Raw genomic sequence first — 12891 nt, forward strand, 5'->3', positions numbered from 1 at the left:
CCCAGGAAATGCCAGGCCAGTGATCACCCCAGTGAAAGGCAGGTTGGGGTGCCTTAATCCCTAGCCCCCAACACCAGGTGGGTAACCCCTTTATGTGGAGGGCCCAGAAGGTGGACTCCTGGAGGGAGTGAGGGGCTAGAGACTCCAACCTGTTCGAGAGAGTACCCTGGACTGGCCCATGGTTGGGGGAGGACCAGACTGGTCAAAAGGGCCAGGGGCCCACTGCGAGGGACACCCAAGAGCCAGGGGCCAGGGGTTCTGACTGGCCTGAAGGTGGGCTATGGGTGGTAGACAAAGGTCCTGTGGGGACCACACCTGAGAGGGGAAAATGGTTTCAGGGAGCTACATAGCCTGAATGAAGGCCAGGTAGGCCGCCTGAAAGGAAGGATCTTGGAGGGGTCCTGATAGGAGGAGTTTGGGGCCCAGTGTGGGGCTGGTGATGATGAGAACAATTAGGTGCCATCTGCGAGGCTTGGGCTGTGGTGTAGCGGAGGAAAGGAGCTGCAGATTGCCCCGATGCCAGGGGGAGCTGAGAATGGGCAGCCTCCCGTTTAATTTACACCTTTATTAATCAATTAAGATCAAGGTGTGGCGGGCGAGAAGGTGGGCAGTTAGCCCAAGAACAGGTGGGCGGGCCACAGTTGGACCGGCCTTGAGCAGGCCCCCTGTTATAGTCACATGTCTGTGTTTTTGCCTTGAAGAAATGGCCCACCTCTGGGTTAATAACATGTACAGAGGCGTAGGCAGAAAAAGGCTGACAAACAAACAAACAAAATTTTTTTGTTTGCTTGCTTGTTTGTTTTTTAAGTGCCAAAAATAAAGGGAGTACAGGTTTCCGAAGATCGTTGTTGTCCATAACGAAGAAAATGTGTTAACCTTTTTTGAGACTGTGTGTTTCTAAGCTAAACTGCCCTCTTGAAAGCTGGATGAGCTAATTTGAAGTGTAAGGAGAGATAAGAAAGATAACTAAAAATAATAATTTGGCTTGATGGCTCATAATATGGCTAGAGAGAAGCTTTGCATCTGATGACACCATTATCACCTTTGGTTAACTTATATTTTAACAGTTCACATTCTTTAATTTCTTCATGTAGCCCACAGACGCAGATACCCTAATCTTACCTTTCTGCATTCTCCTTGTTTGTTTGCTATACCTTCTTTTGAATCTTAATGGTGGTACTGGATGCCTGGATATGTGCCTGGATATGTGCTTTGGTGTGGTGCAAGTTGTGCCAGTTGGGGCAAAATAACCCTGCCTGGCTCTTCCCAGATCTGCAGCCAAGGGGAGCTAGAGCCTGGAGCCAGCACCTGTGCTGGCCCCAGCAGTGTAAAAAGCTGTCCTGTCCTGGTGTCATCTGTATAAAAAGCTGCCCTGGCAAGTAGCTCAGGGCTACTTGTTCTCAAGAGCTTTTGGGGCCTGGCCAGTTGGTACCTGGGGACACTACCCCATATGCCAGCTGGACTGCTGAAGCAGCCCTGAGTTCCCTGCACCCTCTACCCACTGCAGCAGTCTGGCAGTGGGGGCTGCTGCCTGGCTGTGACCTGCTGCCCACCTGCCAGACCCGGATGAGGACTCTACAGACAAATTTGCAGCGCAGGGAGTGTTTTTTTGTTCCCATGTGTGCCTCTTGCAGCATTTCAAAGGGCTTTCATCTGGATGTGCTCTTTGGGGCTCTGGGTGCTACTATAATGAAATAATAGCATAGTGAAACTTGTAATTACCTTTTCCTGTTTTAGTATGGTATGTTTAGACATATTGTATGCGTTGGCGTTACAGTCGCATAGAGAGTGCCTCATGTTTGGATCTTTGTCTTATGTTTGCACATTTTTTAATCTATTTGCTTTAAATCATATATTTGTAATTCTTCCTAAATATAGTATCAGGTGACGTATCAATTAATTGTTAGGGTTTATGTGTAAGCAAGTTTCATGCTATCCTAAATATTCTAACACAATAGTGCTTTCAGCTATATCTATACTGTATTGGACTAATGCACATAATTCCATTAACTATAGTTTGAAGTGAAATGAAAACTTTCAAAATACACTAATCATATACAGTTCCTGAAATTTCTGTCTGTGTTCACAGACAGAAGGTGGTAAGTGGTTTAAAAAAAAAAAAAAAAAAGATGCTTCAGTTCATTATTCAGTTTCACACTAACTTTAGCATTTGTAAAATATATGACAAAAATAGGTTGAGATCCCTCCCTTCATCATCATCATCATAATGTTAGTGTTTAATAAAGCTGGCTGAAGAACCTGACAGGTGTCGTTATTTTTTTTTAAAGAAGAATATTTTACATTTAAATAGGGGGTCAGGGTAGCAAGAAGAATAAGACTGCTGAGTGCATGTTGGAGTGTGTTAATTCCTTGTTAGTGATTTAGAAAAAGTACAAAGGGAATACTGATTGTGGTGGAAGGCAAGCCTTGTTCTCTATTATGGCTGTTTCGTTAGGGCCTCCACATGAGGCCTAGCAATCCATTCAATGAGAGAACAAGTCCTTTTAATTTGAGCTCAAGGATCTTGTTTAGCAGGTCAGAAATCGTGCCATGCAATTCCTAATTAACAAGCCATTAACTAGTCTGTTGTGAGATGCTGCTAATCTTGTCTAATTAAAATGCTATCAAGTTAATTCAGAAATGTGGGAAAACTTAATGGTGGAATTTGCCTTCCGTTTTTTGTTTATAAATTCAGTTCTAAAGAGGAGGGGCTGGCTCTTACAGAGTTTTGATTAAGTTGACATGCATTTGGTGTGAATTGTTCATTAAGCTTTCACCAAACTTATTCCACTTCACAGCTTTCCTCTATAGGAATAAAGACCAACAAAGACAAAGCCTACTCTATACATTGCTATGCATATTTTAATATGAATTGCTGAGAATTTTTTTTTTACAGCTCATTAGGGTGCAAAACATTTTTGAAGCTCATTCTGGACCATTGCTGTTGGCTTTTCTGAATTAAAGAAAATCCATGTCAATCAAATTTAATAGAATTCTCAAGGCTAAAATGAGATCCTTTGCAGAACGACTTCTTTCTGTTTGTTTTGTTGTTGTTTTTTAAAAAAAGAATGAAGCCTTCACATTCTTCACAGTCTAATATGAAAGCTCTGTAAATAGGTTTTGAAAAAGCACACTGGTTCGAAACAAATAGATTTAAAGACTTGCTACGAATGATAAAGCTATTAGAGCTTGTCTGTTGTGTTACTGTACACTGGGCACAGATTGTTGTGACTAATTCTAGAAAGGGGTTTTAGAATTGATTAATTGCATTCAGCATCTTTTATTCAACCAAAAATCCTGAGCCACCATAATCTATAAGACACAGTTACTTCCATGTACAAAAGGCTTCCTTTATCGGGATCATTTTAAAAAAGAAATAAACTCCTTAAACTTGTAGGACCAGAAAGATAGATTTAGTCACCACCCTTGGATCTTCTTGCGCTAAGAACTGACAGCAATTTTTGTTCCTGTTATCTCCTCTTTTATTTCAGGTTTAAATAATGAAGAATATCAGGTGGTTATTGGAAATGACACAACTCATTACATTATTGATGACTTGGAACCAGCCAGCAACTACACCTTTTATATTGTGGCTTACATGCCCATGGGAGCTAGTCAGATGTCAGATCATGTGACTCAACACACCCTTGAAGATGGTAAGTTAAATAAATGTGGCAGAGTAAAATAAGCATTTTTATTTGCAGTGAAACCAGATGTCCAAGCCTGTGCTAATGCTCTCGGAGTATCTTGAATTCCCACTGACATCACTGGCACTTTTGTGTACATACAAATGCAAAACTGAGCCAGCAATTGAAAAGTGAGAATAAAAAAACATTCCATGTTATGCAGGGTGTATTTATTTTATGCTGAAAGAACATGTTGTTACTGAATGATTCAAAAGGCTAGTCTCTATTCCTTAACAATTGTATGTAGCATTAAGTAAGTGTTAATAATTTGTGGGGTTTCAGGATTTTAATGCCCTCTTTTACCCTGTTAGCAGTAAGATTCATTGTTCATGCACACAGTTAGTTGTATTATTCATACACTTTTGAAATGATAATGTATATAATCTAAACAATCTTTGCTTCATCTTTTGAAGGGGAAATTACCATTTCTGTCTAAGAGACCCTTAAACAATTGAGGAAGCTTTTTTTAGTTAAAAGTGTTTATTACAATATCTTAGATATTGAGAAAATACTGTCTTCCCCTTATTTCCTATGCAGTGATACAGCTAATATGTGTATTAATTTAATTAATACTTGTATTAATGCAAAACTGCTCAGGTCTGACGCAGTAGTTCTGCATGATGCCGATTTGTCACCAGCTGTTGTGGTAAGAGGTGGAAAGTGCTGAGCCACTTCCAAGACCAGGCTTGCTAGTGTTCCTATTACATAAGGAACTGTGATCAATTTAGAATGATTTCTTCTTGTGTCTCTATCCTCCAGATCTTTTTGACTGGCTTTCCAGCTTTTTCTAGGACAATTTTACTGAAAAATCACAATAGTAGATACTAGGTTAAGAGTTTTTTTCATCCGCTTTTTCCCCTGTGTGCTTTAAAAAAGATACCTACTCTTATTTTTAGTTCCTTTGAGAGCTCCTGAAATTAGTTTGACAAGTCGAAGTCCTACAGATATTCTTATTTCCTGGCTGCCAATACCATCCAAATACAGACGAGGCCAAGTTGTCCTGTACCGTTTGTCTTACCGCCTCAGCACAGAGAGTGCTATCCAAGTTGTAGAGCTTCCAGGGACTGCAAATGAACATCTTCTTGAAGGCCTGAAGCCTGATAGTGTCTACTTGGTTCGTATTACTGCAGCGACAAGGATAGGCTGGGGAGAAGCATCTCTGTGGACCTCCCACCGGACTCCAAAAGCCACAAGTGTGAAGGGTAATTCTTCTTTGCTAAGGTCCTTTGAAGAAAGGAGCATTGTGTACCTAGTCCCAAATGTATTTTAATCTGTACCCTTTGGGAGGAAAATACCTCAACAAGGCTTTTCCATTGCATTTGCTGTTGTGCTGAGCACATGTTGCTATAAATTCTCATTTTGTGTTTGTAATCACAAGGAGTGAAGTTGCACCATGTGGTTGTTTTAATTATTTAAATGTGTGTGTGTGTGTATATTCAGATTTATAGGTTTCACAACAAAGGGTCTGTATAGTGTACAGTGGGCGCATCTATACATGCATTTGATCCAGGATCAGTTTACTCATAAGTAAACTACATGTGAGTGAACACTCCAGGGCAGGCATCTATGGATGCAGGGAAGCGGGAGCAGATTACCTGCTAATGGCAGCAAACTGCTCCTACTTCCTAGGGGCCTGCAGTAGGCCTGTGCTGCCACCGGGGGACCTCTAGGCTCTGGGTGCTAACCCAGGGATTGGCAGGAGGCCAGGAGACCGCTGGCTCCTAGCCAGGGCTGGGATAGTATGCTCTGCCCATGGGGGCTTCTTGCTGCTGGGGCAGCCACAGCAGCAGGGAGCTTCTGGCTCTGATCAGCTCCAAGTCCCTGATCAAGGGCAGGAGACTTGGAAAGAGCTGCAGTGGAGGTTGTTTCCCACCCAGCTATGCAGTCATGGAGCTGAGCAGAGAACAGGCTCCCCAGCCCCCACCAGCAGGGAGCTCCCACATGGGGCCAGTGCTGGAAGATCCTTATTTCTTAGCGCCATCTCAGCTGTGCTGGCACCAGCTCTGCAGTTGTGGAGCTGGCACCAGAAGATAAGGATCTCCCAGCCCCTTGCTCCCTGACTGTGATCTCACAAGCAGCTCCTGGGGACAGGGAGCAATCTCCCACCCTCTGTTGGACAGCTGACCAGGAGCAGATTTGCTCCTGGTCAGGTGTCTACACAAGCACAACTGCACTGTTACTAATCGAAAGTTAATTTGCTACTTGAATTTGCAGGTAGCCAATTTACTCACAATTAGCAAGGTTTACTGCATAATATGCGCGTGTCTAGATGCCCATGCTTACTGTTCAGTAAAATATCTCGTGTAGATTTGCCAAGTAAGAGACAAACAATATGTAAAAGCAAATGGAATATAATATTAAAAAATGCTATCAAGCTTGTTTCAGTGGCACAGTTTGAATGAGACATGATTATTTGAATTATCCTATATTGTACTGGGTTTTTTATAGGTATAAAAATGAGAATGCTAATCTGTTACTCTGTGCTGCTTTTTAGCTGTATAGTTCTGTATTTTATCATTATTTATTTGACATTTTATGTTAAGGATTTTCTAAGCAGAAGCAGCTCAAACATTTTACCAATTGGCCTTGTATAACAGTGATCTTGAAGGCTTTTGTTGTATCTTGTACACCTAGAATTCAAGAAATGGCATTGCAGTTTAGTACCAAAAACATTTGCTGTAGTTTGGGCTTTACCCATACCAGTCATGCATGTGGTTACTAATGGACGGACCCCCATCAGTGCAGTCATACTTACGCATATATGTGTTCCACATGTAAGGTCACTTTATCTTGAGCAGTATGATTCAGAGGGATTTTACTTTATTGTAGCCAAACTCATTAGTCAGTAGCATCATACTTAATGGTTATACACTTCAGCATTAATGTACATTCACCAAAATGTTTGTAGAGGGTTTTTTCTTAAATGTACTTAATGAAGTGCACAGAGCTCATGTTTTGCAATAGGAGATACAATCCTACGTTAAATGCTTGGAGCACAAGGCAAGTAGGAAGTTACTGCTAACTACTGTAGCCCTGAATAACTTTAAATGTTACCTCTAACTTTAGATCTGACATAATACTACAATTTTAAAATGCACTAAACCAAGTGCATAACTTGGGGGACTGACTAATCAAGAAAAACTAAAATGTTTAACTCGTATTAATTCTCCATAATGAAAATATTAAATTACAAAGTGAATCTTTCCTTGAGCTAGCCCTGGGATGTGTCTGCATTATAAAGTATTAACTAATGAACTCTAGAGAGAGGCTAGAATAAAAATCTTGGGCAGTATTGGGGATGTTTTGAATTCTAGAATGTTGCAGAAATATATTTGCAAAAAGTGACTTGTTTCACAATGTAAAAAAGAAAAAATTTCTAACTACAGCACCAAAGTCTCCTGAGTTGCGTTTGGAACCACTGAATTGTACAACCATAACAGTAAGGTGGCAGCAAGACTCTGAGGAAACGGCAACTATTCAAGGGTACAAATTATACTATAAGGAAGAAGGCCAGCAGGAGAATGGACCAATTCTGTTGGATGTCAAAGACCTTGAATATACCATCAGTGGTTTGGGTGAGTATATGGATTTATTTCTCCCCCCTACCCACAATACTTTGTCAAGGACAAATGATATATTTCATGCCAATGGTAGAAACAATGAAGTCAAAGGGCATCTAGAGACAAGCCGTAAACTTTGTAAATTTTGGAAAATTATATCACAGAACTCTACGTGAGACCTATAAAGGAACAAGATTGGATTAAACCTTCTATCCCCCTCCCCCAACAAATAAAGTTCATGAGTCTGGATTTGGTGTCAAAGTAATTCAGTGAATAATAACATGTTGCAGAATACCTATATTTCTATACTTAAAAGAATAGAGAACTTTGCTATTGGCAACCTATGGTTTGTGGGATGGATCCAGCTCATGGAGCTATTGGATTTAACCTGTGGAGTCAGGGGATGGGAGGGGGAAGAGGATGGCAAATGGAATTGATGGCATTCTTTTGTAGGGGGGAGGGTTGCCCATGGTGCACCACAGCCAGGCAGCAAGGCGAAGTAGCCTCAGCCTCTAAGTCAGGGGCGGGCAATTATTTCAGCTGTTGGGCCGCTTAATGAATTTAAGGAGAGCCCTGTGCAATGGAGCTGGAGGCCTGACCCTGCTCCCTGCTGCCACATATAGCTCCTGGGACTGTTGGGAAGCAGGGAGCGGAACTGGCCTGGCTTCATTGTGTGGGGCTCTGCACTACTTCCAGCAGAGTCCTGGGAGCTGCATGTGGCATCAGGGAGCAGCAAAGGCCACCGGCTCCATCACACCGGGCTTCCCCCCCAGTGGCACATGAGTCCTAGGAGCTGCATGTGAGCCACTGAGAGCCCTGTGCAATAGACTCGGGCTCTGCGCTCCTGTCACCCCATTGGGTGCCAGCCCCAGGATCTGTGTTCCCACCCAGCTGCAGCTTCTCCTTGCCCACCAGCACTTCCCTACCTGCTGTCCAGAGCGCTGCAGCAGGGACATGAGGGGGAGCCGAGCAGTTCCCACGGCAGCAGTTGGCCCCACCTGGAAGCTGTGTGCTGGCTGGGGCTGGGGCTGGGGTTGGGGCTGGGGCTCTCCCTTACTTGAGGGTAGGAGCAAAACATGTTGCCCCAGTGGGAGTGAGCAGGGCACAGGCCCCATGCAAGTGCAGCAGGGGCAGCTGTGGGCTGGGCAAGATGCAATTAATTGATGGGTGCCTGCCCACAGGTTGTATTTTGCCCACCCCTGATCTAGGTCCTAGTGGTAGCCCACCTCAGACCCAAACTTGCTGTCAGAATGTGTTGCTGCCTTCTGATGTAGAATTTGGCATAAAGATTTACAAGTCACTTGAAAGTGCTTCTATATGCAGATATAACGAGCTATTTTACCTTTTTTTTTAAGGTGTGACCAGTAGTAGAGTCGGCAAAATCACAGAAGAGCCTGACACTGGGGTTTTTTGTGTCAATATGGCCTACTTTAACTTAGGGCTGAATGGAGAATTAATCTTGACTAAATGATCAGAATTGACCTGCAGTCTTAACTAGGTCAAATAGCCTCTTGACCATGATCAGATTTTCTCATCTGCTACATCTAGCCCAGATACCATTTTAGGGAGAGACTGAGAAAAGCATTCTGCTCTGTTAACTGGACAACTGACCATCTGTGACCATTTTTAGCCAGAGCATCTGGCAGCAGCTGACTGTTTAACAGAGCAGTGAGAAAAAAGGGCAGCAGGTTAGGAGGATGTGGCTTCTATGTCTTGAGACATAAATATTTTTTCTCTTCTCCCTTCCCTCCCTTTGTCTTATTCTGCAGTTTAGGAAAACGCTGTCAGAAAAATGTAAACTTCTTCATTATGCAGCCTCTGAAATAGAGAATTTTTCCTAATTCATCAGTTTTCCTCTGATTAAACTTCCTTTACAGAATGGTATAAAAATATTTTGTCCACATATACTTTTACCAGTAAAGTGTCATCTTCTTCACTGTTCCTTTACTGGTACAAATTTAGGGAGAAATGAAAGCCAAGATGAAGTAAATCTGTACTCACAAAACTTGTAATTTTCCTGATTACAATCAAGATTTTTAAGAGGATGTGCAAAAATTTACATTCCCAATTTTTCCATGTCATCATTACACACAGCATCTGAAATTTGTTTTCTGCATTACCCTAATGTACCAGTATTTAAAATGATGATTTTTCCTTTGTCTCACCAGTCTCAGTTTTGATGTCATAGGATGGATGCATAAATTGCAGAGTATTCAAGTATTCATGTGCTGGTGTGCTGAATTTTAGCAGGTTGTGGCTGAAGTTGTATTTGAATGTGGATTTCAAACATGACCTTTCTTCTTTAGGGTAGTTTTCATATTTTGGCTTGATTTTATTTTTTTATTTTTTTTAATTTTTATTTTTGTAGCCTGCAAGAGAAAAAAGCAGTGCCCAATGTCAAATTGTGTGTTAATTGGCAGGGTAAATGTTACATGACCTAGATTTTTACAGCTAAGTTCTTTACATCTCCTTATTGCCAGGAGAAATCTGTACAGACTCCTGGTAGTTACAGTATATGTCTTTCTTTCATTAAGGCATGCACGTGCTGCCTGCCTCAACTTTTTGTCAACACTGACATTTTGCATAAAACAACACATAACAAATACTTTCACTTACAAAATATCAGCTTGATGTTTAGATGATGCTTCAGTTAATACTCCCTGCAATCTATAAACCCACAGAGTTCAGTCTGCAAGAATGGGTAGGCATTCAGTAGTGAAGAATTAAACTTCTCCCTTTCAGTGGGATTGCTTATGTGAAATCAAATCATTCTTGATTAATTTGTTTCATTTCTGTTTCTGAGTAAGATAAAATTTTGGCCAGTTTATACATGGGGAATTTGCTTGACCTGGAAGAATTGTGCCAAAGCACTCTATAACCCATTTCCTAGATTATCTGATCATAGTAAACTTAATTTTAATGGACCAGAAGGTAGCATAGATATCTTTATGTTCCTTTATCTATTTGTCTTACTCACTTTAATGACATGGTTTTAAGGAGGCTATCAATAAATGGGCAGTTGAAAGGATCTGTGGCATCTTTATCATACATTGCAGGCATTAATAGAACACTGATGTGTTCCCAGGAGAAAGGTTGTGTGGAGGAGGAACAGAAGGCACTTTCCTGGTATTGTGTAAGTACCTATCAGGGTAGGTGATTGGGACTTGACCCTGGGGGGTCACAGCCCAGGGGATCAGGAACATGCATGACTAGGTGGGTCAAGGAGTCTGAGGTCTGTAGGAAATTAGTTTAGGTGGTATAACCATGAGTCTGGGTAGAACCATGAGTTGGAGGAATAGGGTCAGGAACAGGAGGCAGGGAACTATACCAGGATCACTAGCCAGGGAGTCAGGAGCATGGAACCAAAGCTGTGTGGGACTTGGATATGGATAATAGCCCCTAAGTCATGGGGACATGGGTCCGGACTGGAGTCTGGAGCACAAGGGGCACAGAGCACAAGGGGCACAGACAGAAGTGTGGCTCCCCGGTTTAACTCATGGTACTTCACAGAAAGTGAATATCAGTCCTTCCAATCCAACAGACTTTAGCTGTTGGATCAGGAGGGTTTTGGGGATCAAGCTCCAATTTGGAGCTGATCTCTGCAGTCTCTTTTCCTTGCCCCGTTTCCCTCTCTTCCAGCTTTTTGGTGCTGTCTCAGGATTGGAGGGAGAGAAGGCAGGGGAGGGAGGTCCATTTTGGGGTTTTCCCAGCCTGCACTGGAGTTGGGGAAGCTCAGGTAGGGGGCTCCAGTCAACCCACCTCACCCTCCAATGCTGGCTGAGCATCCCCCAGAAACAAGCTCCCTATGAATTGCATCAGCCCAGCCCTGCTGCAGGTTCACTTAGATACAAGTAAATCAAGGCTCTCTACTTTGGAGCACCTTCATTTGAACCCTTGTGTAATGAGGATTCAGATTGTCATGGGATTGGGCCCTTTTAAAATGCTCTGCAGCTGTGCACTTGCGTTAGGTCATGGCTGTAGAACGCTTTCAGGGGCCAGATTGGGTGGAAATTGTCGCTTCTGCCTGCGCCCGAGAGGTCAAGGAGGTGGCAAGGCAGTCTGTGGAAGCACAGTGGTCTCAGCTGAGGTCTGGAACAAGCAATCAGCAGGCTAGAGCCAGGAACCCATGGACAGGAACCAGGAACAAAGATGAAGCTAGGCAGTTAATGAGCTGGACCCAGGGCACAGGAAATCAGGAACAAGCAGGAGCTAAGACACTAGGATCAGGCAGACAAGATGGGGGAACTAAGAATCAAAAGTAGGAATCAAGAAACTAAGAACCAAGATATCAGAAGCCCAAGGGTAGACGGGGAAGTATTTGTCTTGTTGAGCAGCCTGCTAGGCACTGGAAGGGCTGCTACTTATAAGCGGGCACCAACTGGAGAGCCACTGGCACCCTGGCTCCTGACAGTACCATAGAAGATAAGTAATTCTAGAAGTTGGTTATGTTTCTGTAGTAATGAATAATGTGGAAGAAATTCTGGTGTTGGCTTTCCAAACTCTTCCTCTGCCTCCTAGATTAGACTGATCTCCTGATAGCTTACCATTTTCTTGCACATTTTTAACAACAGTAGATCAGCATCTACTGAAATGTTATATCTATCACTGCTGCTGATTTATAGAGAGGCCAAAAATAGCATTCCTATATGGAATCTGTTATTTTATTGTTTCTGAGCAGAGTTGTTGATGTGCATCAAGCCATTTGAGAATATGGAAACCATGCACAGTGTGGTGTACATCTTTTGAGCCACACAATTTTACAAGATACATAGATATGTAAATTACATTGTCTGCTCTGAGAAGATTCTTATGTTCTACCATTGATGTCAGCACACTTCGGATTTTCCCATTAACCCTCTTATTTTAGCCTACAGTGACAGCCATCTCTCACAAATTAGTCGCTTTTTACATTTGTTTTTAAACCTTTTATTTCATTCAAGAAGATCATGATAGAGACCTGTATAAGAAATGCTACATACTCTAGACCAGGAGTTTCAGCCTTTTTTGGTTGGTGTTCCTTCTGGTGGCCAGTCGATCGGCAGGGGGCGGGGGAGTGGGCAGTTTCCCAAGTGCTGCAGCGAAAAGGTGCTAGCAGCAAAACCAAGAGTGCCAGTGGCACAACCAGAAGTGTTCCCCGCTTCTCTGCACAATTGCCACATACCCCCTGGGGGCTTCCCAAGTACCCCTAGGGGTATGCATACCCCTGGTTGACAACCCCTGCTCTAGACATGTATCATAATCCTACATCTCTCTCAGATTTCTGGGAATATATTTTTCTGTTTCAAATATCTCGGCCCCCAACATCCTTAATCCCCACTAATCATTTTAATTGTAATTTTTTTCATTCTAATAAATTGTAACTGGTGTCATGAATGTGTAATTATACTTCCTTTACCATAGGTGTAGAATATGGAAGTGAAACAGATTCTTGGTAATACACTGCTGGCTTAGAATAACAAAAGTCAAGTGTCCCAGCAGCTGCTTCCACAGTTGATTATCTTAGTGGTTGTTTTTCAGTCCTGAGTTGCTCCTTATGTACCAGGATAGTGTAAAGCATACTTTTAAATAGATGAAAGCAGTCTCAAGAAGTGTTGTCAAGATTTGATGCATGGTTTAGGAAAATACAGTATGTACAGAGGATATTT

The 12891-nt window shown here is 42.5% G+C and overlaps 1 protein-coding gene across 1 annotated transcript in view; it reads left to right on the forward strand.

The window, feature by feature from the left end:
• PRTG (protogenin) overlaps positions 1-12891 on the forward strand; it is a 122755-nt gene that overhangs the window by 64264 nt on the left and 45600 nt on the right. The window contains exons 8-10 of the mRNA XM_019533528.1: positions 3492-3656; positions 4583-4888; positions 7073-7261. Of these exons, the coding sequence (XP_019389073.1) occupies positions 3492-3656; positions 4583-4888; positions 7073-7261 (660 nt within the window). The remainder of the gene's footprint in view (positions 1-3491; positions 3657-4582; positions 4889-7072; positions 7262-12891) is intronic.

The sequence above is a fragment of the Crocodylus porosus genome, unplaced genomic scaffold (assembly GCF_001723895.1).
Source record: "Crocodylus porosus isolate Cpor-Errol unplaced genomic scaffold, CroPor_comp1, whole genome shotgun sequence".
Lineage (NCBI taxonomy): Eukaryota > Metazoa > Chordata > Crocodylia > Crocodylidae > Crocodylus > Crocodylus porosus.